The following is a 25,974-nucleotide window of genomic DNA, read 5'->3' on the forward strand; positions in this document are numbered from 1 at the left end:
TAAGGTGCATATTGGAATCCTTGTGGGGAATGAAAGCATATAGGATGGACTGAAGTAATCAATATTGCCATCAGCTATTTGGAAAAAGGTTTGAGACACCTTAAATAATTGTTGAGCACTAAAATAAAAAAGACATATTAACATGAAGAGGGTAACATACACAAATATCGCGTAGGAATTGAGAAAAAAACTGAAACTCACACGGCAAATAATTTTTTGCCTTCATTAATGTTGGGGTTACAATAAACCTTTGTAGCATTACCATAGTTTGAAAGAGGATTGGCTTCAAGTAAAAGATAACTACATTGTTAACGTCATGAATGAACACGCTAACTTTTAAATAATGAAAATATATCATATTCACCTTTAAAAACAATCCCAGAACACATGTCTGTATGACACCAACTATAGGAGGAATAATATCTTCCCCCTTGTCTTTTACAGCATCAACAGCAATGTCACTAAACAGAACAACATTTAAAGATTTCTCTCTGGAATGAACATGAATTTAGATTATCTATTAAACACATCATAATAAGAATTGTACTTGTCTAAATTATGTTAGAGATGCTTAATAACTAACTCTTGATCAGCTATAAACATCACTACCCTTTTTTATTCTCATCCTCGGACTTATTATCCTGAATAGAGCCAAAACCTTGCAAGAAATCGACTACATTTGTAATAAACAACACAACATCATTATATTAAGGATAATGATATGCATAACATAATGAAAAAAAAAACATAGAAATCAAAACAAAGAAGTATTCGAATTTCTTCTTGTCTTTGGATATGGCAGCTCTATGGATAACCTCATTGATTGTAGTGAAATCAAAACAATACTCAAGAACATTTGCATCATACTTATGAACAAATGTATTTGCATGAAAGATAAGTTTTCATGGATGACTAGAAGCTTTATACTTCTTCAAGATTAATCTAACCTGTGTAGAATACATTTAGATAATCAATATATATCAATTATAAAAATTATAATATTAAATTGGACCCTCTAAATTAAATCTATACTATATTAAAAATAAACATTTATTAAAATTAGTTAAAATTTTTATAAATTTTTATTTTAATAAATAAAATATATAATAATGCATGCAATCTGGACCATCCAGATCAAAATTTAAATAATCCAAATCTCATCATAGCACCCAAACCCATTTTGATCACAAGAATGGAAAGAATAACAAATGAGTGAAGATTTTATGTATTACATAGTATGCATATCACAAGGCAAGGATGAATATCACAACATTCAATGATAAGTTAGTGCATTTGCTGGCCCATGAAGCACATTGGGAATAGATAGTTGCCATGAAAAAATACCATTTTTTAATGCCTATTTAAAAAAAGTGTGCAAAAAAATTCATATTTTCTTAAGAATGTGGATATTAATAAAAGGAAACACTAATATCTAGTATAGAAGGTTATGCCTTTGGTCAATGAATATAACCATTTCTCGTATAAAATGAAAATAATTATTAATATTGGCTACTAAAAATTAAAAATTATTTATTATTAAATTTATAATATTAATTATTAAAAATTAAAAATTATTGATTATTAAATTCATTCAAAAAAGATGAATGGATTTTAAAAATTTGAAATGGAAAAAAAATAATTGACCAATGGGAGATGTTTTGAGAAGAATCTAGAAAGTGAAGGGGAAGAGCGATATAAAACAAAGACCTTAGAGTAAAAAAATATATATATATATATGTATATAGACCAATAAAAAAATCAGAATACATGTAAATATTAATTCTTCTTTCAAATGAGATTGCACCCTTAGCTGACCGATCAGATGAATCTTACGACATTTGTAGAAGTAGGTTGATGACTTATTTTAATTTATATGCGATGCAAAAATAAAGAATAAATTAATTGATGATTCCTTCATTAATTATACACGCTTCATGAAACGCTGCGCATAGACCAAAGACATGTCCACCGCCTTCAGTAATCAGTTGCTCTGAGTCTGAACTCAGACCATTTGATTTTGAAATCCGAAATCCGAATTCGAAGTCGCTACTGGCTTCATGCTAAGCTAAGAACGACGATGAAGATGAACATATAACAAATCAAGCTCGAGCTTCGTCTGAAATCACACTGAACATGACCATGTCTCTGGATTTTCCTTTCATGAACAAGAACTTCCTGAGAATTCCTTCCCTCTGAAACCCAGCCTTCTCCAGAACTCTCTGAGACGCCACATTCTCAACATCAACCAGAGCTTCAAGCCTCTCCAGATCCGGCAACTCAACGAAAGCCATTTCCATCACCTGCTTCACCACCTTCGTCGCGATCCCTTTCCCCCAATACTTCGACCCTAAAACATACCCAAGTTCTGCAGATTTCGCTCTGGCCACGTCATCCCCGGCGAAAGATCGAACAGAAATCGACCCAATCGCGCGATCGCCGACGCAAATCGCTCGGTACAATAAGCACGTTGAGGCGAAGTTTTGGATGAAATCGACGGCGGCGTCTTTGCTTGTATAGGGTTCCCAGCTGCAGAATTTGGTCACTCGCTCATCGGTGGCCCAGACCATGAAATCGTCAGCGTCGGAAAGAAGGAGGGGTCGAAGAGAGATCTGAGCCAAATCGAAGGCGTCTTCCATGATTGGATTGTGGCCTTGAACGAGAGGCATTTTCATTATGGGGGGTGTTTATAGTGTGATGGTGAATGAAGAATTGGGTATGGATGATTTGAGTGGGGATCAAGGCAAGGAACGAGAAGCCGACAAGATAATGGAAGATGAAAAAATTGAAAGTATTGAATGGCTTCAAGCCGCCTTGGCTGACTTCGGGAAAGAGATAGTGCGCAGGAAACAAGCGAACGGGACCTGGTTTGAACTTCGAACTGTCGATTCACATCACAGTGGAACTGATAATTAATAAATTAATAGTATTTCGCTTTAAACTATGAAAGATTTGTAGTAAGAATTCAAAATTTTAAAATATAAAATATTTTAATAAAAATAAAATTTTATTAGTATTATTTTTTTCATATATTCTATTTCCTTAATATTCTTTGGCAAATGAAAAATTAAATAAAAAGTATTTTTAAAAATTTTTATTTTTTATTTTGAAAAAGTAGAGTGTAAATTGTATTTAATAAGTTTTATATGTATAATTTTATCTAAAAGTATCTTATAATTTAAAATAGAGAGAGTGCATTTTAAATAACATATTAATTCATTTTAAACAAGAAAGGAAACAATAGCATTAAACAAATACTTCCTCTATCCTTATATATAAGGAATTTTTAATTAAATTTTGCATATTAAAAAAAAGTTTGTTATTTAGTTGAAATTACATTAAATTACAATATTTTTTTTAATTTTGCTCCTAATGATGTTAATTAATATTACAATGGTGGTGGATAAAACACACAATTAATATCTTTATTCTTTTTTTAAGACAAGTGCAAAATTATTTAATTGCTCAAAAATATCATGACACCTCCTATTAGTAGAGCCGGTAATTTGGGTTAAGCTTGACAAGCCAACCCAAACCCGTCCAAAAAATTTAAAGCCAAGACTAAGAAAATAATTATTTTTTAATAGTCAAGCCTATTTAGCCAGCTTTAATAGGTTTAAAAAAATTAGAGCCAAGCCCAATTAGGTTTGGATTTTGCCCGAATACCGGAGTATAAAAATAAATTTTTTAAAATATATAAAATATAATAAATATTAATTAATTATTTAATTTCTATGTCATTTTATTCTAAAATACCATGTATTTGAATGCATTACTAATAGTAATTAAAAATATTTATATTTTCATATTTTTATTATTTTTAATCAATAAAATATCTCAAAATAATATTTAAAATATATTTTAATATTTATTTTTATATTTTAATAACTAATTTTTTTAAAAAAAATTTTGAGTCCTATACATCATTTGAATATCTAAAAAAATATATTTTATATTTTATACAATTAATAATTAATTTTAAAGTAAAAATAATTTCAAAAATAAAAGTTGAGCATATACAAATTTTTGGTTCTACTACTAAATAAATATAATAAATAAAATAATATTCTTATAAAAATAAACTAAATTAATACTCCTTGTATGTAGGGGTTAAATAATATAAAAAGTTAAAAAATTAAAAAATAATATTTTATTTTTAAAATTATTTTTAATTTTATTTTACTTAGAATTAAATGATTTTATTTTGTATAATATTACAATGATTTTTTTTCATATTCTTAAAAATAAAAAGTACAGTTTATCCAATAATTATAAAAAAATTTCAACTAATCGAGGCAATGATAAGTCTAACTATGATCAAATTGGAATCAACTTGATCATAATTAAAATATATAAATATTTATATATGATTACGATAAAAGTATATTTAAACAACTAAAACATTAATTTAGAAGTAAATAAAACATTATAAATAAATTATACATAATACAATAAAATAGTAACAGAATTACTTAAGTGTAAAGTTAATAAGTTATTATTTTTTATTTTATTATTTTAAAATTAAAATAATATTTTATGCTTAACATATTTATTTAAAAATTAAATTGATTTAAAAAATAAAAAAAAAATATTTTTAAAAATTTTTTAGTATTCAGGCTGCCTCGACTAAGCCTGAAGCCTAAAGGCTTTAAGGTTGAGCTTGGCTGCATAGGCTTTTTAGAAAGGGTATGATATTTTAAGCTCCATCTGAATAAACTCAGCTTAAATTGAGCCTGATCTGAAGAAGCTCGGCCCATCCGAATTACTGGCTCTACCTATTAAAGCTACACAAAAGACTGGACAGGATTTAACTTTGACCTAACCCAAAGTTTGGTCTCTTTCATGAAAAGGAGTAAGATAGGTAACCCATAGTTCAGTCTGGTTCAATTATAACTTGAAGGTTAACAAGACTGAACTTGGTCAATTGGATTAGGAGACTGGTCCTGTTAGTCTAGTATTCACTTAGCATTTTTTTTTCCTTTTCCTCTATGAGAAGTAATAATCCATTCCAACCTAATAAATTCAATTAAGATAATAAAAATACTTATAATCATAATAAATTCAAAATAATTTCTAACAACAAGAAAAAATATTTCAATTACAATCCAAGTGGTCTAGATTATTAAATTATTAGTCTAAGCATGTGACAATGTGAGGAACCAAACCTATTAAATTATTAATAGTCTTAACTTATTATTATAAATAATTAGTAAATTAATTATAATTATATTAAATAAATTTAATAGGACCAGATTAGACCAAGGGGTCTAGATGTCTGATCTCCTGTCCTATCCAACTTAAAGAAACAATCTAATTTGTTTAATCTTTTTAGTCTTCAAGGATTAGTTTTTAACAAGATAGGACAAGCCCGAACCTTCTCGAGTCAAATTGGGTCAAACAAAAGTAGAGTTCTGTATAACACTACCTCTTATATTAAAGACAAACTATGTAACATCCTCAATTTCACATCAGATTTAAAGCTCAAACTGACTAATTAAGTGTATTAATGAGGTGTGTGGCTAAAGGGGCTTAACTTGATATAATTGTTGTGATTTCAGCCCTAGAAGTGGGTCCGGATCGATGACGGGCCACCCAGGCAAGGAAAGAAGAAGAAAAAGTGAAGATTTACTCTTTGTACCATATGCCGCAATGCGTGGTCATTTTGCTGCGGCGCATAGAGGCAGATTTGAATCCGACAGGCTCCTTTGTGCCATGCGTCACGGTGGAGGGCAACGTGCGTTGCGGTACACAGCTAAAAATTTAATATATCAGTTTCGTATCTACGTGAGAAAAACAGAGAAGAGGAAGAGAAAAGCAAAGAGAATGAAGAAGCTAAGCTCGAGTTTGAAGAAACCGACTTATATGAGTAATTTAGAGCTCATAAACACCAAAGGTAAGCTTTCTTACTTAAATCTTTCCCTCTTCTTCCATTTTCTTGATGGTAGAAGTTAGGGTTTGATTGATAATGGTAATTTTTTGTCCACAAAAGCTATGAATCTAAACCTATTGACTTAAATAAAGTTAATGAGAGTAGATTGAGCTAAGTAAACTTAATATTTATGGTTTTATGATGATTGGTGGTTGGAGAATATTAAAATGTCTGAAATTCTCATCATGTGGTTTGAAACATTATAATGAGAGTAGATTGAGCTAAGTAAATATTAAAATGGTTGGGAACAATGTGGTTTCATTAATGACTATTTAAGAGCTCAATGTCATTAATGAGAGTTAAAGGAAGCTAATACGCTTTATGGGTACTTTTACATAAGTCAACAATAAATCTTGAGTATTAAAAAATGATAAAGTGTTAGTGGAAAAAAGCTCAAGAATGGATATTGATGTTTTGTATGGTAAATGCTTGTAGAGTAACTACCATTGGCACCATTCAAGCTTCTTGGAAGCTTTAAGAGTGAGTAATTGAGAGGTGAAACCTTTGACTTCTCAAAGGTTTGAGATAACTGAGAAAATTCTATTTTATGCTTTTGTGTGTCTATTAGTTTATGGATTTATGATTTATCATTACAATGTTTAAATTAAAAAGAAATGCAAGTGTGACTTGATTTGTTAAAAAATCCACTAGATCAAATTTGTGAGTTCTATGCCTTGTGATGTAAAATTTCTTAGAGAACAATATTAGTGGATTTTTATATTATGTTTATTGGGAGCTTAATGATTTTGCAAATTGAGAAGTAACATGAACCTTTGTTTATGAGAAGTTTAATGATGTTCGAAATAGTGGAGTTCAATGATTTTGAAAGTGTGAATGTACAATGATTGTGAAGTTGGAGTTCAATGACTTTTTTTTGGTTTGAAGTTCTATGAAAATGTATTTAAGAAGTCCAATGATTTGTGTAATGATGAAGTTCAATGAAAATTGATAATATGAAGTTCTATGAATTGTATATGTGTGAATTATGGCATGAATGTGCATTGCATGATCTTGAGAGGTGGTAAGGCCCATCCATGAAATGGTTTGCCGGATTGATTATATCTATATTGTCTCACTTGTTTAACAAGGAACTATCCTACTGGTTCAATGAGAGACTCGAATCTAGCTAGCTATCTACCGGTTTAATAGGGAGGCTAGTTTAGAGTGTATAACACCTCATAGTGTGAGAAATCGAGGAAATCATGTTCCATAAGTAAGTTGGGTGGGCCTTGACCTAATAATCCCCTCACAAGTATTTAGGGTAGGGAAGTCATGGAATATAGACAATCTTATTGAGTTATAAACCACGGTTTCATATTAGAGGAATAAGGAGAATATAAGGAAGGTGTAATCATGCATATAGTGAGTAAGGGTGCCTATTGTCTATATTGTGTTCCTAATAATGATATCACGAGTTGAGTCTTAATTTTTTTCAATGTATTTGTCAATGATTTGTGTGACCAACTTTCTTTATATGAAGAGTGCTAAAAAACATTGTTTCTCAAGTAAATGCTATATGTGAGTGGAAATGTGAATATCTATTTTCAAATGTTTTACATGGGTTAAAGTATTGACATTAACTATCGCTTGTATTTAAACTAATTGATATGCATTAGTATGGGTTAGTTGGACCTTGGTTACTGAGTAGTTGCACTCATCCTATTATCTTCAATATTACAAAGAATAGCTCAAAAGGTATGGATACAGAAAAACACCCAGAGGCTTAGTATCGCAATCCTTTTGTAGTAGGCCTCTTTATTTTGAATAATTATATGTGTATGATAATTTCAATTGTCAATTAGGAATTCTTATTTGTTCCTTACTTGTATTATGTGAATTGTAAATTGTAAGTGTATTTTAGACCCTAAGGAGTGAGTTAATGAATATGTGTTATTGTAATAGGGCCAAAATACTAATACAAGTAAGAGTAGAAAATATTATGTGATGATTTGGAGAACTTGATGAAAATTGTGCTAAACTCCTTCTTTTTATGTTTTTGAGCTTAAGGGGTTGAGTTAGTAAAAATTTAATCTGAGAGTATTTCATGTGATATGGTACATTGCACGAGTTAGTCTTAGTGATTTAAATGTGATTAAATTAGTGTCGGTGGCCATTGGCTTGTGGTATTTGGTTTAGACACTTGATTTTACAAAAATTGCTGTAAAAGTGTAAGTATTGAAAAGGTTATCCAATTTTTGTTTTAGAAAAAATTTGAGTTTGAGACCAATGCCATTAGTTAGAGCTCGAAAAAAGTTTTCTATAGATACCTAGTTCGCATCATTCGAACATCAGATGGAGATTTAGGGTGCGTCAGAAGTTGTCCTTAATGCTATCAAATTGACAACAGAATTTACCGTCAAACTTCTTACAATGGCGCCGCAGTGCATGGTGCCACGAGCCGTGATGTGTATCACAGAGGCGAACATGCAGTGGCGCATTTTCAACAAGCCGCGGCGTACGCCTCAAATTTTTTTAAAAATTCTCTTATTTCAAATTCTTAAACAAATACACTCACACATGTAATGGTCCTATACTCCCACATATTTGTAAACTCTGATTTATCTAGTTGCAAGACTTAAAAATAATTTTAGTTTTGTAAACTTAAGGTCCTTATTTTGCTAACTATTGAAAACTTTATATTTGGATAATTATTATAATTTCATTTTCTAATTATCTGGGATTTAGTTTTAATTATGGGATATTTAGGAGGAAGATATTACAAAATATATCCGTAAAAAACACCATATATATATATATATATATATATAGGGACGGAATAGCTAAGGACTTCCACTAATTCAATGAACTTTCCAGATCGATCCAATGATAACCAAAACATGAAAGTAAGTTATTGATATCCCTTCGTAGCATATGTGTTTCTGGGCTTGAATGACTCTACCTGAGAGATTGTTGATATACTTGGGGTCTTAAGTGGTATTTTTAAAAAAAACATGATGATCCAAAATCCTCTAAATTAGTGATCCACTTAACAGCTAACCTGAATTCTTTCATAAAAAATAAGATTTATAAACAAAATAATATTTATTAATAATTCATAGTCTTAGTTGAAAATATATTTACTTTATAATTTCCTTTCTAGAATGAATTCATAATCGTTTCTATAAGTCATTTTACATAAAAAAGTTTATCATTAATTATTTTATTCTAATTTTATCCAATTATAATTAGTGGAGAGTAAAAGGTTGTTGGTCAAAGAAAATATATTAAAGATGATACATTTGATAAAGATAAACTGAAAAAATAGGAAAAATTAATAATTTAACTACCTTTTAGTTTCCTTAAGGGAAAATGACAATAAAATTTTTTTGAATTATATAAATGACAATTTCATTCCTTGAAATATCATAATATTAATGAAGTTTCTAAAGACTTCTTTGTCAATAATTTTCTTAAAAAGAAGACCATTTTACTCTTATTAAAAATAACAAGATCAATCATAATTTTTGTTTGAGAAATCACAATTTGTATTCTATAAATCACAAGAATTGAACAAGACATCAAAACTTGTCTAAGTGTAATTTCTGTCATTAAAAAAATAAGCCCCAATCACAACTTTTGTTTAATGAATAATAACTTTTGTTCTGTAAATCGTAAAAGTTGAATAAAAAATTACAATTTATCAAATGTAATTTCTATTATTGAAAAATGAGTTCTCAAAGTAACAAACTTCATTCACAATTTTTATTTAAAGAATCACAACTTTTCTTTAAGGAATCACAAAAATTGAATAAGAAGTCACAATTTATCAATAAAGGTAAAATGATCTTTTTCTTAAAAAAAGTTATTGACAAAAAGGTCCCTAGACTTCATTAATATTATAATATTTTAAGGGATCAAATTATTATTTACATAATTTGAAAAGATTTTATTATCATTTTTTTTATAAATAATGGAGTAAAAAATCCAAAATCAACTAAACAACAGTCTCTCTCATGTTAGTAAAGCCCAAGTAATCTCTGGTCAGAATATCCATACTCTCAACAGATAGAGACTCAACAAAAAAACACTTCAAAATATTGAGACAAACTAGTTAGCAAAGCCAGACTTTAAAATCTTGAGACAAAAAGTATGAGAGAAAACAACATTTCTCAAGTCAGTAATCTCTTTTTGAAGAATAGCCTGTACATGACATATTAATAGTTTGCCTTTTCAAACCATCCTTACAAAACTTAGCTGCCAAATTTCTAATTTCCCGAACATATTTCACGATAATTCTATCAGATTCAATCTCTTTACAGAAACTAATAGGAATGTGGTTGTTTTGTATGTGGAATATGTCATTTGAGGAGTAACTGATTGCACCAAAGTTAAAACATCGATTTTCCCGCCCACTCAGTTTTTTTTTTTTTTAATCCTTATCAATCAAAAATTGAAACTTGGCTCTATTGTTATACCCTTGGATGATAAAAGCAACCAAGAATCTTCCCAAATCATCTTCTCGTTGAAATACATAAAGTTTGCATAAATCTTCCTGCACCCTTCTATGCACATTGGTAGAAAAGAAGACTCGTAATTCTGTATATACAGGGGCAGGGGGGCAAATTTTTTAAAAAAGTTAGGAAAACATAATTTTGAGTTTTTATAATTTGTTTGAGTTTTGTTATAAGCCCTTATATATATTTTTTTGTATTTTAAATCCCTGCATTTAGAATGCAAAAAAAAAAAGCGTAGAGACCCATAACAAAACTCGAGCGAAGTGCAAGAATTTAAAATTAAATTTTTTTCAAAAAATTTAACATATATACTGATTTTTTAAAAAAATTATATTTAGAATAAAAATTATGTTAAAATACTTTTATAATATCAAAAAAATCATGAGATAAGAATCATTTAGAATTATAAAATTTTTTAAAATAAAAGATAAAGTTAAGTCCTGGTATATTTTATATATATATAATAGAAACTTAAAAAAATTATATGCTCCAAGTACTTAAACTGATATTAACTTGGAAAAAATTAATATTATATGTCTACCCTTATTTAATAGGGCGTCTCAATTAGAAAATTTTTTTAATTATACTCCCCTAATTAAGGGTATATTTCAAAAAATCTTATTAATTACACATTAAAAAGTTCAAAATATTTTATATTTTTTAACATCTTATCTCATAAAAAATAGCTTAAATTTTTAAATGGAAGGGGTATATTTTTGTTTAATATACATACAATATAAGAAGTTATATATATGTGTGGGGGGGATAATCTTTTTTGTTTTTTGTTTTTTTTGGTTATGGGGGGAGTGATCTTTTTATTAAAGGGGGAGGACTCCACAGGCTCAAACACCCACAATGGCAATACATCCTCATGCATGAAAATCACAATGACATGTTTTTTTTTTGGGGGGGGGGGGGGGAGGGATGGCCCCCCTCAAGGTATGAGTAGGTCTTGCCCTGTGTGTGTATTAACCTTCCAAATTTCTCCAAATAGTCCATTACACACAATACTTGCTTCGGATCAGTCTCACAAAACGACAATAAATTATCAGTGAATGGTAAATGAGAAATAGGAGTATTACCTCCACCCATCCTCAAGGGTCTCCATTCAGGGCATCAGCTATTAAGTGGGATAACTTATCCATCCCAAGCACAACGAGATAAGGAAATAAAGAGTCTCCTTTTCTAATTCCTCTTGACGGTTTGAGCTCTTCACTTCTTTCCCCATTCCGCAACAAGGACATACTTGAAGAAATTGTACAGTTTTGAATAATCTCCACCAAATGTAATGGGATCTTGATTTCAAGCAACATTTTTACCATAAAGGTCCATGCCATCCCATTGTACACTTTTTTCAAATCCACCTTAATAGCCATAAACCCTATCCCTCCTCACATTCTTGAGGCATTTCCTTAGCAATGATTATGTTATCTTAGATATTTTGACCATAAGAGGCGTCAACCTTCTTACAGTAATCTTCAATAACCCTTCATACGAAACATTGCTTGAGGCAATTGGCCTAAATTTGGCCACAAATTCAGGAAAATCAATCTTCGGTGCAGCAACCAACAATGTTTTATTAATATCAGCTATTTACCTAGGTTGTTCCCACAACAAATTAATAACCTTTATCACACTTGGACCAACTATTCCCCAATTCTTGTGGAAAAATACATCAGGAAACCGATCCTCTCCTGGTGCCTTAAAATCACCAATATCAAAGAAAGCTCTTTGGATCTCATCATTATCAAGCCTTTAGCCACTCATCTCAAAACATCCTCATTCACCTTACCCTAACTCTATTTTGTACATAACCATGATCTGTTAAAACATTCCTTTCTAAACATATTGGAAAAGTGATTCTGTAACTTACCATAAAGCTCATTCTCTTCCATCACCCACACCCTTTAAGAATTCCTAAAGGCAATAATTTTGTTTCTCTCCTTCTAGTTAAAATTTTAGTATGGTAGTATCTAATATTTCAGTCACCTTGCTCAAAGCCACTAACCTCTAGACTTTTGACACCATAATATCTCCTCTTGTCTAAGCTAAGAGTACTCAATTGTTACTCCTCTAATTCTTTTTGAAGACAAAGCAAAAAAAGGATTTTTCATACCTATCAAAACTTACCATAAAGGATTTAGCGTCCTCTTCATGAAGTTAGTTCTTCTAAAAACCTCTATATTCCACTCCAACAATGAATTCTTCAGTTTAATCAAAGCTTCATTAGCTGCAACATCATTTGCCCAGCAACTACTTAAAAAAACATTAAACTGCTCATGAACCATCCACTTAGCCTCGAAATGGAAAGGACGGTTTCTCCCTGTTCTACTACTTGAAGAATTATCAATCAAAAGAGGATGATGATTTCTAATTAGGACTAAAAGGAATATAAATTGAAGATCCAATTTAGGTGAGATTTTTGAGCCCACAAGGAATTTTCTCACTTATACCAGAATTCAAACCTGGTTCTTAAATCACCAATTTGATTAGAGTAAAAAGTGTTATCCAAATTAGATTGTGCCTCCCTCGGAGCTGGTTCCAAAATATTGATTTTATGTCTTATTAAGGGGCACTCAAACCATGTAATAACCATTTGAAACCAAACATCAGTGGAAGAGACTGGTTTCCAAACGTTTTGCAAGATCTTTTACACCCAACAACATTGAACAAAAAATTTTCAAATCTTAAAAGGTTTACCAGCAGAGACATTATTAACACATTAGTTGCATGAACCAAATTAAGGTGCTTGATCAAAGGCAACAATGCCAAGGGAGAAAATTACAGTTGCAGGAAAAGATATGAACCACTTATCATTGCATAATATGATGTCCTGATTGACCATTTGTTCAAGTGAACCAAGTTTCTCTCGGTTTAATGTGAATTAATTTAGCATTATTCAAACGACCAACACAATCATTTGCCCCTCTAATAACCAAGTTATTACTCTTTTTCTTAGAAGCAGACAATATTTGGCTAACCAAATTAAAACCAATCAATTTTTAAAAAAGGAAAATCACACCAAGCATTGTTGGGAGTAAAAATTGTGAAGGGAATTAAAGGAATTACACTGTAAAAATAACAGTAAAACAATGCATTTTACAAGAGGTAAGATTATTACCCCTGTATTTCCATTGCTCTAATTGTGGAGTGTGACATGGAGCTGAGTTGGAACAATTTTAATCATGTTAAAAGACCCTTTGTGCCATATCACATTACTTAAGCAATATTATTGTTAAATTTATGCTACAAATAAAATTTTAAAATAATATAATTTTATGCCTGCACTTCATGTCAAATAACACACACTCTCTTTAATTTCTACTATAAGATACCTCTAACTATTTTATCAAAATTAATAAGAGGTGGTTAAGTTATTAAGTTTGTCTAAAAGTAGGAAAAAAACCTCCAATTTTATCCCCATTTAAATAATTTTTTTTTTAAATTTACACTCACCTTCTGTCATAATTAATGGGTTGAAATAGGAACAATATCAAAAAAAGCATAATTAATAGCTTATCGTGTGTCTTATATTAAAGATCAAAAATATTTTTAAAAAGCACCATGTAACAGGAATTGGAAGGAGTATGTTACTAACATTTATTGTCAATGTTTGCTGACATGTATACATTATCATATGGTATGAATACTTTTGCTCCTAACTCATACACGTTGCATGGCATTGGGATCTATTTAGTTGAATGAAAGTTTGACCTCTGTTACATAATTCTAATTTTTACATTTTTTTTAGAATTAATAGGTAAAATTGCACAATATTGGAGTTAAAAGATTTCTTATTTGCCAATAATTTTTTGTAAAATATTTTATGAAAATATTTGCACTATAACCTTTAACCAAATGCAAGAATCCACCTAAAAACAAGTTTAAAGTAAGGGAACAAAGCATAATTGTTCCCAAAATTAAATGAGCTTGCCATGCGAAGTAATGGTGGTACTATTATTTGTGCCCATATCTTCTAATAGGTTAAAGGGTACATTTTCTTTAAATTTATATGAGGCTTCATTTTAATTTAATTTCGTAAAATATTTTTTTATTCTTTAACTTTAATATCATTAAAAAAATATTTTTATGTTAAACTTTTAAATGTCAATAAAATATTTTTTAAATATTAATATATTAAATTTATTTTTTTAAAAAAAATAATTGATAAAAATCATTTAAAATTAACAGTGTAAGGTTAACTTTATAAATTTAAGTACTACGCTAAAACCAAAAATAAATGAGGAGGACAGAAATAGATTTTAGCCTTTTCACTCAGAAGCTGGCGTGGCGTTCGAAACCGAGGGAGAGGCATAGATATTTGCCTCGGCGAGGATAACACAGGTGAGCCTCGGGACGGAAATCAAGCACTGAAGCTGAAGCAAAAACTATTTCTTCTCCAGTCTGAGACTGGACTCATAATTCTATTCGTGGATTCAGGTTCCAACTATTTTTTGTCTAAGACTATGTCAAGTCTAGTCTGGACACTGTAATGGCTCTTGTTCCTGGTCGTCAGCTTCATCCAGCAGTCACATTCTTCGATTCGTTTCAGAGCTCTCCGAAATTCTATTGCCTCCATTTCTTCAGGTGCAACACAGCAGCTCAATTGGAAAATCAAACTCTCTATGCGTCACGAAACTGGGTTGTTTATGCTTCAATCAATGGACAACGACCCTCTAGAAATTGTCGCCTGGTTGGCTTAAAAACTCCCATATTCCAATCTAGCTTGAGCAAAAATTTATGTAGTCATAGTTGGTTGAAAACATGGAACGAACCCTACCAACAGAATCGTCCGAAACCGCCTCGCGCTGCTGCGGATTATCGAGATTCTGAAAAAGAGCATTCGTCAAATTTGGGTTTGTTAGGGAGTGAGAGTGATAGTGATAGAGATAGTGATGATGGTAGTGGTGGTCGTGGTCGAGGTGGTAGTACAATGGAGAGGATTGTGGAGAAATTGAAGAGATTTGGCTATGTTGATGGAATTGAGAAGCAAGACAGAACAACAGAGAAAGTGATGGAAAAAGGGTCTGTGGAGGACATATTTAACGTGGAAGAAGGAATGTTGCCGAATACTCGAGGTGGGTTTTCACCAGAATCTCCATTGGGGATAGGCAATTTTGGAGCTGATGGGGAGGTACTGTTTCCATGGGAAAAGCGGAAGGAGAGAAGGGAAGATCCGGGAATTTCTCAGAGGAGCAGAAGTAAGACATCTTTGGCAGAAATGACTCTTCCTGAATCAGAACTGAGGAGGTTGAGGAATTTGACATTTCAGAAAAAGCATAAGACAAGAATTGGGGGTGGTGGAGTTACTCAAGCTGTTGTAGACATGATTCATGAGAGGTGGAAGACATCAGAGATTGTGAGGCTTAAATTTGAAGGCGCTTCTGCACTTAACATGAAGAGGATGCATGAAATTCTGGAGGTTTGCTTTTTACCCTTGCCTTATCTGAATTACAACCTTGTAATGACTTCCCTTCTTTCTCCCCCCAAAGCACCAAATTTTTCGAAATATATGTGTAAAAATATAAGCGAATGGAAACAAATGTTAAACAACATAAAAACTCATGAACTTGGAAGCCCTTTCCCTCAATCGCAAATTTTGTTTGAAGAGTCCAATTATTCATAATCAAGTTGAATGATGATTGAATAGAACTTTTGGATTGTCCTTGCTACGTTGTCTTGTTTCCAGTATCTAAAGCGATCTTTTACATTGTCAGTTAGTCAGAAAATACACTAGGTTGGATATTTTAATTAACCTATAATTTTTTTTTTTTTGGTTAAGTTTCATTGGATGACTCATTCTTAGACCACATATGTATTTTCATGTTGTCTAGTTAATTTTTGAAATCATGTTCAGAGAAAAACTGGTGGTCTGGTGATATGGAGATCTGGCAACTCGGTTTCATTATACAGGGGTGTGAGCTATGAGGTGCCGTCAGAGCAATGGGACAAACAAATATACAAGAAAAGAAAGGATCCTTTAAACCTTTTACCACCACCTTCTAATAATGTTGTTCGGAAAGCATCTGATGTTGCTTCTGACATGGGGATGAATGCACAGTTAGAAAATATGGATGATACAAATGAGCAGAAGGAAGTGCTGCCACCTGAAGTTGAATTTGAAGATGAAGTAGACAAATTACTGGATAGTCTCGGTCCTAGGTACACGGATTGGCCTGGATGTGATCCCCTGCCTGTGGATGCAGATATGCTTCCTGCAACTATTCCTGGTTTCCAACCTCCCTTCAGAGTTCTGCCTTTTGGTGTGAGATCCTCTCTTGGTTTGAGGGAGGCAACTAGTCTACGAAGGGTTGCTAGGACTCTTCCTCCACATTTTGCATTAGGTGAGCTATTATTGCCCTTGTTGCACACATAGTTTAGAACTTCTATTTTGATTTCTTATTATTTCATTGTATATAGGCAGAAACAGACGGCTTCAAGGTTTAGCTGCAGCAATGATTAAATTGTGGGAAAAAACTTCTATTGCAAAGATTGCTCTCAAACGTGGCGTGCAACTAACCACCAGTGAGAGAATGGCAGAAGAGATCAAGGTGATATAAATCATAAGCATACTGACTTTTCAGTAATTTCTGTTCATCTTACCTGATAGCTTCTCCCTGTTTTAAGTATTTATTCACCTAAATCTATAACTAGCATGGCAGCTACTGGTGGGTGATCCTTTCATGTTTAATAAACATGTTTTCTAGCAGCATCTGTTGGAGAGAAATTTGAATCTCCCAGCATGGAACAATTGTTTTGTCTCAAGTTTTTGAACACATTGATCCTTCTGATCAATATCCTTTTTCCCAAGTTAAGAAGATTTGTATTTCCTCATTGACACATAAAACTTTCATGAAATATTGCCCCCCTCCAATAGTAATCTAGTATTGACCCACGATGTCATTTTCTCCTTTTGATCCCTATGATATATGAAATATAATGTAATGAGTGGCTTCTTTGTTGGGAGTTCATCTGCGCTTATCCAAACTTCAATTGGAGAATATATGCTTTTTATTTGTAATGAATAGCATAACATGGTGCATACAGTAATCAGATTTGGTGATATGGCTGAAAATAGCGATTCTTATACATCATAAGATTCCTGCTCAAGCTGAAGCTTTTGCAAGCTGCATATTGCTACAGTGGAAACCTGTGATCAATTTTTTTCCCCTGATTTATTCTCTGCTTCTGGAGTACAAAAATAGGAACTGTAAGGATCCAAACCAATCAGATAATGAATCAGGGTGAAAAGTAACATTACCCTTATCCCAGCCAGGTTGAAAAAATAGGGAGAAACTAATGGATAATAGCAGAAAGATGACAACAAAATAGATAATATTAACAGAAGTCCTAAAATCTTCTAGAAGCATATCTTGAAGTCTTCGACACTCTTCCCTGATCATCGCTAGCTTGTAACTCAATTCTTCATACTTCAATAGAGCAATTGCTTTCATCACCACATTTGTAACTTAGGTGTTGGTAGGGACATAATTAATTAATTCAAGCAAGCCTAAGAATTTTTTTCCTCAAAGAAACGAGGATCAATCTCCAAGGGCTTTGTCCTACCATGATCATTAGGATTCTTAGAAATTCAATTGTGAACCATATTATCACATCATACTTTCATAAGTCAGCCAATATAAATTTAAGTTCCTTGAGAGGTCTCATCGACCAAATTTCTTCAGAAATTCCATGGGCTAGTTCTCTACACTACTCCTTGCAACAACTGTTTGTTTGATGCTTCTCCTTGTAATCAGATTCTCCCATACAGAAGTAGAGTAGCGTGTGGATTTTCAATCAGTTACAAATCATGTTCCTTTCTGGAAAATAGTCCCTTTGCAGGAGTCATGTTAAGAGAAAAAAGAAATCAGTACACTATTTCTAGGTGTTCCTCTTCTAGCTGGTTGATGAATTGATTGGCTACACTGACAGGAAAACTGATCTTTGGATGAACGTGATAAGAGTAAATCAAATTCCTCACAAATCTATGGTATCTACCTACATTAACTGTGGGGCTTTCCTTCTGAAGCCTTAGCTTATTGTCAGCCTCATTAGGAGCATTGATAAGCCTTGATTTTTATATATTTTATCCCACATTACCTAGTGTTAGCCAATCCCACCTAGTGGGATAAGGCTTGTTGTTGTTGTTGTACATTATCCAGTGTTAAATGATGATTTTATATTAATTTGGGCTTAATTGAGTAATATTAGGATTTATATACCATTTTGCACTCTTAAGAAAATACTTGTAAAATTCTTGGATTTTATTGCTAATTTTCATAATTATTATTGGGCTAATTTTTCCTATATGATATTTCCCATTATTGTGCAACCATCAACTGGCTTGCATCCTAGCATCCTTTTTTCCTTAAGAAGACCCAGAATGTATTTTCCTTGAGACACGAGAATATTCTTGTTATTTCTTGCAACTGCTATCTGTACAAAATATCTCATGTTCTGTAGACCCTTCATTTCAAATTCTGCTGCGAGAGTCCTCATCAACCTATTAATTTTATCACTTGGTTTCTAGTAACAACAATTTCATCACTTGGGAAAGTCTCTAGGAGTCTTAAGTATCTGGGTTAGATTCAGATGCAGCTCCAGACTGAGGGCTTGTGATTGGTATTTCTGGTTAGGTCTTGGACAGAAGTGTTAGGTTCAGGGTTAAGGACAGCGGTTGTCAGGTTCAGGGAGTTGTGGTGACATTATACTAAGTTAATATGCTCAAAATTAGTCCTGAACACATTGCTTTCAGATGTCAGAATTCTCCCCGTGAGTGGGTGTTTGGATTAAAAAGGGGTGGTTTCAAAGAAGCTAATATTTAAAGTGAAAAAGGTTTTCTTGGTGAATGGGGAGTAACATATATAGCCTTTCATGGTAGACAGATACTCAACAAAAATGCATTTAAATGCCTTAGGGACTAGTTTTCCCCTTTCGTCATTATAGACAAAATATGTACACCCATAAATCTTGTAAGGAAGCAAGGACTTGGTTGGGTTGTGGAATAAGCCTCAAATGAGTTTCTGATGTGGTGAAAGAAATTTCAAAGACTCCTGAGATCATCCTATTGACTAAGTAGAAGGCAGTGAAGGGCTTTCAGGAAAATGCTTGTGATGCAAAGGCAATGTTTAATATTCTTTCAAATGATACTTAATCACTTCTGTAGCCAACCTGTCATTATATAGTTGGAGAGATCATGTAGATCGTCAGCAATCTGTATGTAACTAGATAATGGAGATTAACATGAGAATGGAAGTCAGCCAGATTTTCCTTTTTGTTTTTGTTTTTTAATTTCCAATTGCTGTCATCTCATATTCATTTGGTGTAGTAGATAGTCACTGAAAGTACAGTCAGTCACAAGGTTGTTTGTTATATTCTATCATAATTGATTTGTTCTGTTCTGAAGTATAGATATGATGGTTTCTTGAATGCATAATTATTTTTATTTCTGGCTGCAGAGATTAACAGGAGGTACGTTACTCTCCAGAAACAAAGATTTCCTTGTCTTTTATCGGGGGAAGAATTTTTTGTCTGCAGATGTTGCTCAAACCTTGCTGGAGAGGGAAAATTTGGTGAAAGCACTGCAAGATGAGGAGGACCAAGCAAGATTGAGAGCATCTTCATTGGCTGTACAAACTAATGACACATCTACGCAATCGGGGGAGACTGGGACACTTGAGGAAACATTGAATGCTGATGCTAAGTGGGGAAAGAGATTGGATGAACATCATGAAGAAAACATTAAGAGAGAAGTAGAACTACTACGTCATGCCAAAATTGTTAGAAAGCTAGAACAGAAACTTGCTTTTGTAAGTTCCTTGTATCTAGGAAATCTTTTGCTCTCTTAATGTTTAAAAATTCATATTGATGAAACTAAAAATTCTGGAGAATTTGGGTGTTGATCCAGTATATCTAAAGTAAATTACTGATTTGGACCAAACCATTTAATATTATTAAAATGTGAAGTCTCCTTTTTATTGCAAGGAGGTTGAAAAACATAGTGGTAGTAGCTTTAGAGTATCAATGAATCTTGGTGTAGACAAGGGCTTAGCACTAGTATGTTGGCAGCGAATGCATATGGATAATGCCATTACGTAATGCCAGTTGAGGATTTTCCTGATTTGGATCCAATATTTTTCCTTTCCAGGCTGAAAGAAAGGTAATGAGAGCAGAGCGAGCTTTAGCTAAGGTGGAGGAATCTTTGAAGCCATCAGAACACCAACCAGACCCTGAAAGCATAACTGACGAGGAGAGATTCATGTTTCGCAAGTTAGGATTGCGGATGAAAGCTTTCTTACTACTTGGTAAAACTTGATCTAGAAATTTTTGTTCTTACTTTTATATTTGGACCTTACTAAACGCTCTGCTACTGGAAATGGATGTGAAAGGGGAAAAATCTTGGCAGAATTTGTTGTAGTTAACTTTTATTTATGGTTTTCATAAAATTAGCAATAAGTTGTAGATATGGTATTGGAAAGTATCTGAATATTAGATTTCTAAAACTTGACAATCTAATCCAGAAATCTAAAACTGCCCTGTAGATTACTTTATCTGCTTTCTACCTCTTTCCCTCACAATGATCTTCTGACGGTCCCCACCTTAAATCCCCATCTCAACATTCTATGCTTCAAAAGAACTTACAAGACATCTTTGTTGTGACCAGGCTCTTGAGGTACTTAATAATATCTTGTTTATGAGAATCTAATTTATTATTGCAGGTAGGCGTGGGGTTTTTGATGGTACTATTGAGAACATGCACTTGCATTGGAAGTATCGTGAACTTGTGAAGATACTGGTAAAGGTTAAAACTTTGAACAGGTGAAGAAAGTTGCATTAGCACTTGAAGCCGAGTCTGGAGGTATTTTAGTTTCGGTTGACAAAGTGTCAAAGGGATATGCTGTAATTGTATACCGGGGAAAAGACTATAAGAGACCTTCAACTTTGAGACCCAAGAATCTTTTGACAAAGAGAAAAGCTCTCGCACGTTCAATTGAGCTCCAAAGACGCGAGGTATCTTTACAAACACTGGAATCACTAGGATTTAAGGATTCACTATCTCACCACTTTGAGAGCAAATTTTTCCCTTGTTGCTTTAAGTGGGGTTATGCTATTTACTTCTTGTTTCCTTTGGTAATCCCGATTCATTATTCACATCTAGAAGTGGGTAGCGAGAATCAAAACGGCATAATTAGCTTGGAAGGCTAGGGTTATAATAAACGTTAATTCATCATTTTTGATCTCTCTAAGTCAGAACTGAACCTGAAACTTTGGCTTCATTCATCTCCTTTATGGAAGAGATTAACAAATGGAAGACATAAAAAAAGTCATCCATAACATCTATGTCGGCCATTTTATCTGAATGCATTCAAAACATTCTGCTTTTTGGATGATCCTTCTAGAATCTAGAAGAGGTGGACTATAACAAATTTTTTTTTCTAGTTACTTTGTTCCATATTTCTATTTAAGAGAATCCTTAGGAAAAGCCCTTTTTTTTTTCATCGAGCTAAAGAAAAAAAAAATTTGAACCTCTAGTAAACTAAAGTAATCATTTAATAGCATTTTGCTTTGTAGTATCATCATGTGGAGTATATCCTATTTTTCCTTTTGTAACTCTCCTTCCATGAGAGAAATAGTTCTTCTATTGAGAAAAACATGATCGTGTATCTATCTATTTATAATCCTGTCTGTCTATTCCTCTTTTTCTTTCTTTTGTCTGGGTGTGCGAATGCTTTTTTTATTTATGCTTATAGCTAATGCTCTTTGCTGAGTTATTTCTTTCTGTGTATTGCAGGCACTCTTAAATCATATTTCCTCTTTGGAAAGTAAAGTGGCGAAAATAAGAGGCGAAATAGTATGGACTAACTAATCTTCATATACTTTTAGCATCTCTGCAAAAAAAAAAAAAAAAATCTTTTAATGTCAACCCCTTTGGGTACCACCTCTCATTTGGCTTGTTCAACTTTTCATAGGATCAAATGGAGAGGGTAAGGGACTGTGGAGATGAAGCATTGTATGACAAATAGTTATGCTTTATGCTACTGACGATGACGACGACGACTGATCTAAGGTCTCTCTCTCTCTCTCTCTCTATATATATATATATCTATCTATCTATCTATCTATCTATTTATACTCCTGTCCCTCGTACTCGTATTGAACGCATAGGGACACTGCTGGAACCCTCTACACTAATAAACTTAAAACAAGAAAATAACACAGCAAATGGGATTAAACAGAGTAATGGAGTGGTATTACAAGAAAAATAGGAACTGAAAGTACAAAGTACGTGAAACAACAAAAAATACAACCTAGTATAGCAACACAAACATAAACTACACATGAACAATGATGAAGAAAGATATCTTCCTACACCTCAATCTGGCATTCGAGAGGCCAGAGCTCTCCTTGTCACTCACAATTTTCAAAATACTCCACACCCCTCTCTCTAGGCAAGGAGGAAGATTTAAAGACTCAAAAAAGTGACTCTAAGACAGCCCTTACCCTTAGAAGACTCTTAACACGTCACTAGGACTCTAAAGCATTACTAGGCCATCAATTACTTTTCCTTATAACCAGGATCCGGAAGATAAACATCTGAACCAGCAATATTGTTATCTTCTAGCTCATTGCCTTCCTTGATTTCCTCTTATGGTCTTTGTAAAATATGAGCTTTATCGGACACTCAAATCACATGGACGTTTTAGATTGTGTGCCCATTCTTCCTAACTCACCCAAATAGCCAAAATTGTTCTCTGCTTTATAATTGCTAATTTTTTTAAAAAAAATCCTCATACACACTCATTTCTGTTTTTTAACGTAAGTAAATTACATAACCTTTGAGTTTTGTTGAAATCACACAAGCATTCCCTCAGTTTTCAAAATCAATGCAGATTTTCTTTAAATTTGGTTAAAATTATACATACTTCCTTATTTTCAAAAGTCACAGACATCCATCCAAACAAAAAGTTAATTGGAAACTCCCAAAATTCATGTAATATCTGTGTAATTTATTTTTTTACTTTTAAAGATAGTTCATGTAAATTTGGAAACATATGATAGTGAAAACGATCATGAAGATGAGATCTGTTACTAGTTACTGCTGTTATTTTTCTGTAAAAATGAGTCAGTGTCCTCTTTCCATTTAGGTTGAAGATAACGAGGAAGGAGATGAGGCATTTCTGGAAACATACGATAGTGAAAACGATCATGAAGATGAAGTGGTAGTTTACATTCTCCAACATGAGAAGTTGATCATATGATGTTCAAAATCAAGGTTCATGTGATTTCAGATATCATCAAACTGCTGAAAGATTGAAATCACAATGATGAAGGATGCCAAAATCTCTCATATCTTATCGAATCTCTGAAAGAAACACAGAAAAGTGACATTGTCCATGAGCATGCAGCAAGGGGCATTGTTCTGACTCTGTTGAAAGGTGTGTGAATATATTTGTTCATAATGTTAATTCAGTCGTATTTTTCAACTATACACTGACTAATTATCAGCGTTAGGGAAATCTTACTATTTTGAGTGTAGTTTTAGTTTCACAAATTATTCCATTCCATGGCCGGCAAAGTGCTCTGACAGAAATATATCATTTAGCTTTTCAACTACTTCTAATAGGTTGCTGCTACATCTTCTATCCTATTAATTCTTCAGGATAATAAAACTTTTAATCCTTCAAGTTCATCTTGGTTATCAATTTTATTTTTAAATTTAATTTTTATCGATTGGGTCCTAATTTTTTCTTAAATTATCATGTTAGGTTCTTTAAGTTTTGAAACACAAATGAACTTTTAAATTTATCTATGTGAAGTATATTGATGGCTTGACAAATATATAACTAAATGAGAACAAATGAGCTTGCACATTAATTTAATTTTTATCAATATATTTTGTTACGTTGCATTTTGTTCTTATATTTTTTTAAATTTCTAATCCTTTTTTTTTTTCCAAATAAGTACACATCTTTTCATGAATTTATGTAACTACTTATCTCTGTCGGCAGATTTTAATAATATTACATTATCTTTAAACATGAGGATTAAATTGATAAATGAGACAAACTTAAACAACTAAATCAATAAAAAAAATTAAATTTGAATGATCAAATTGATAATTGGAACTAACTTGAAGATTCAATAGTTTCATTATACCTTTTTTTTTTTCTTTTTAACACAAGTATTTGAACGCTGGACATTACATGTTATCCCATTTCACTCTTACCACCTAGATTAGTTTCCAATAATCTATAAACTCTTATTTATCTATCCTAGCAAATTTTTGACCTTGATCAAATAAATATATATCGAAATGATAATTTGCTCAAAATGATTTATTTGTATCCATAAATTGAGATGATATAGATTCATTGTGTAGCTTGTGAGACAAGCCATATTCATGCATTTTTGGGATTGAGAACTTTGGAGGAATATAGATGTAAATCATGTTGACATTACTGTTTGGAAATGGCAAGAATACTCTATAATCGAACCATTAGATTTTGAAGGTTTTTCATTAATTAGGTTAATTATTGAACATCCTATTTATCCTTCCACATTTCCTTTGATCGTGTTTATTATTTTAAATTTAACACTTTTACTGTCCATAATTTATATATATATATAGATATATATATATTCTTTAAATAGATCCAATTAATTTTTTTAGTATTTAAAAATATTTCCCTACATTATATATTAACTCTTTTTATTTCATAATTATAATTTTAATTCTGATATTTTTTCTCAAACTTATCCAATTGCATACTTATGTCTTTTTTAATTATTATATATATAACCTTACTTTTTTAATTAACTGGCTTTTAATTCAACCTTATTTTGCAAATTATAGTACTCCCTTTGTTTTTATTTGTTAGAGAAACTGTTACTCTTGATTTTTTTTTTTAAAAAAAAAAAAAAAGCAAATTACATATCTTCTAAATTATCCCGCATAATTTTCATTAATGAAAACAATTAACGTATATTTTATATTGATTAACACAATATATTTTATTTTAATTTTATTTTTAAACATAATTATTATGATTAATTAATTTTCTTAATTGTATAATACATTATATATATATATATATGAAAACAGTAATCAAAACAAGCTCCAAGTCTTACGTTGAGACATGAGAAGGTGCAAAATTAGTTAACTAGGTCTCACATTCATGAATTTATTTACACCTTTACATGAAAGCAAGGACACAATCCACATCTATCATAAGTAACCTTGATTGCCAAACAAGATACACGAATATATATATATATATATATATATTGAACACGTCAATATTTCGAACAAAATATGGACAAGTTGAGTACATAAATAGACATGTCAACACGCTTAAACTCACTAATTCATAGAAGCTCACCAATTCATGAGGCCATTGAAGCAGCTCCTCGGTCCAAGCACCAATGGATTGATTAATTATTGGTTTCCGGGGAGTTTTTCTATTTTCTGAATCGAATCTCTCAACAGTTTCTGATCCTTTTCTCTTGAAGAAAGACAAAACAATGCCATTCCAGATAGAACCAGGCCCCAGAGCAGGGCTGGGTGGTTTGTAGAGTTCGTAGATGGAATCAGCA

At 32.0% G+C, this 25,974-nt stretch overlaps 2 protein-coding genes across 2 annotated transcripts; one reads left to right on the top strand and one right to left on the bottom strand.

Moving 5' to 3' along the window:
- Positions 1-1,757: 1,757 nt before the first annotated feature.
- Positions 1,758-2,841, bottom strand: LOC129321096 (uncharacterized). Its single transcript, XM_054966832.1, has one exon. The coding sequence runs from the start codon at positions 2,670-2,672 to the stop codon at positions 2,100-2,102; it is 573 nt and encodes a 190-aa protein (XP_054822807.1). The 5' UTR covers positions 2,673-2,841; the 3' UTR covers positions 1,758-2,099.
- Positions 2,842-14,674: 11,833 nt separating this feature from the next.
- Positions 14,675-22,439, top strand: LOC129320516 (CRM-domain containing factor CFM3A, chloroplastic/mitochondrial-like). The gene is given in 9 exon segments (XM_054966009.1): positions 14,675-15,802; positions 16,238-16,724; positions 16,801-16,931; positions 19,839-20,189; positions 20,528-20,684; positions 21,099-21,185; positions 21,188-21,390; positions 22,172-22,231; positions 22,350-22,439. Coding segments are annotated over 9 exon segments (2,460 nt in total). The 5' UTR covers positions 14,675-14,872; the 3' UTR covers positions 22,404-22,439.
- The last annotated feature ends 3,535 nt before the right edge of the window (positions 22,440-25,974 follow it).

Source organism: Prosopis cineraria, unplaced genomic scaffold (genome assembly GCF_029017545.1).
Source record: "Prosopis cineraria cultivar Desert tree isolate PC_DT_omini unplaced genomic scaffold, ASM2901754v1 PC9, whole genome shotgun sequence".
Classification (NCBI taxonomy): domain Eukaryota; kingdom Viridiplantae; phylum Streptophyta; class Magnoliopsida; order Fabales; family Fabaceae; genus Prosopis; species Prosopis cineraria.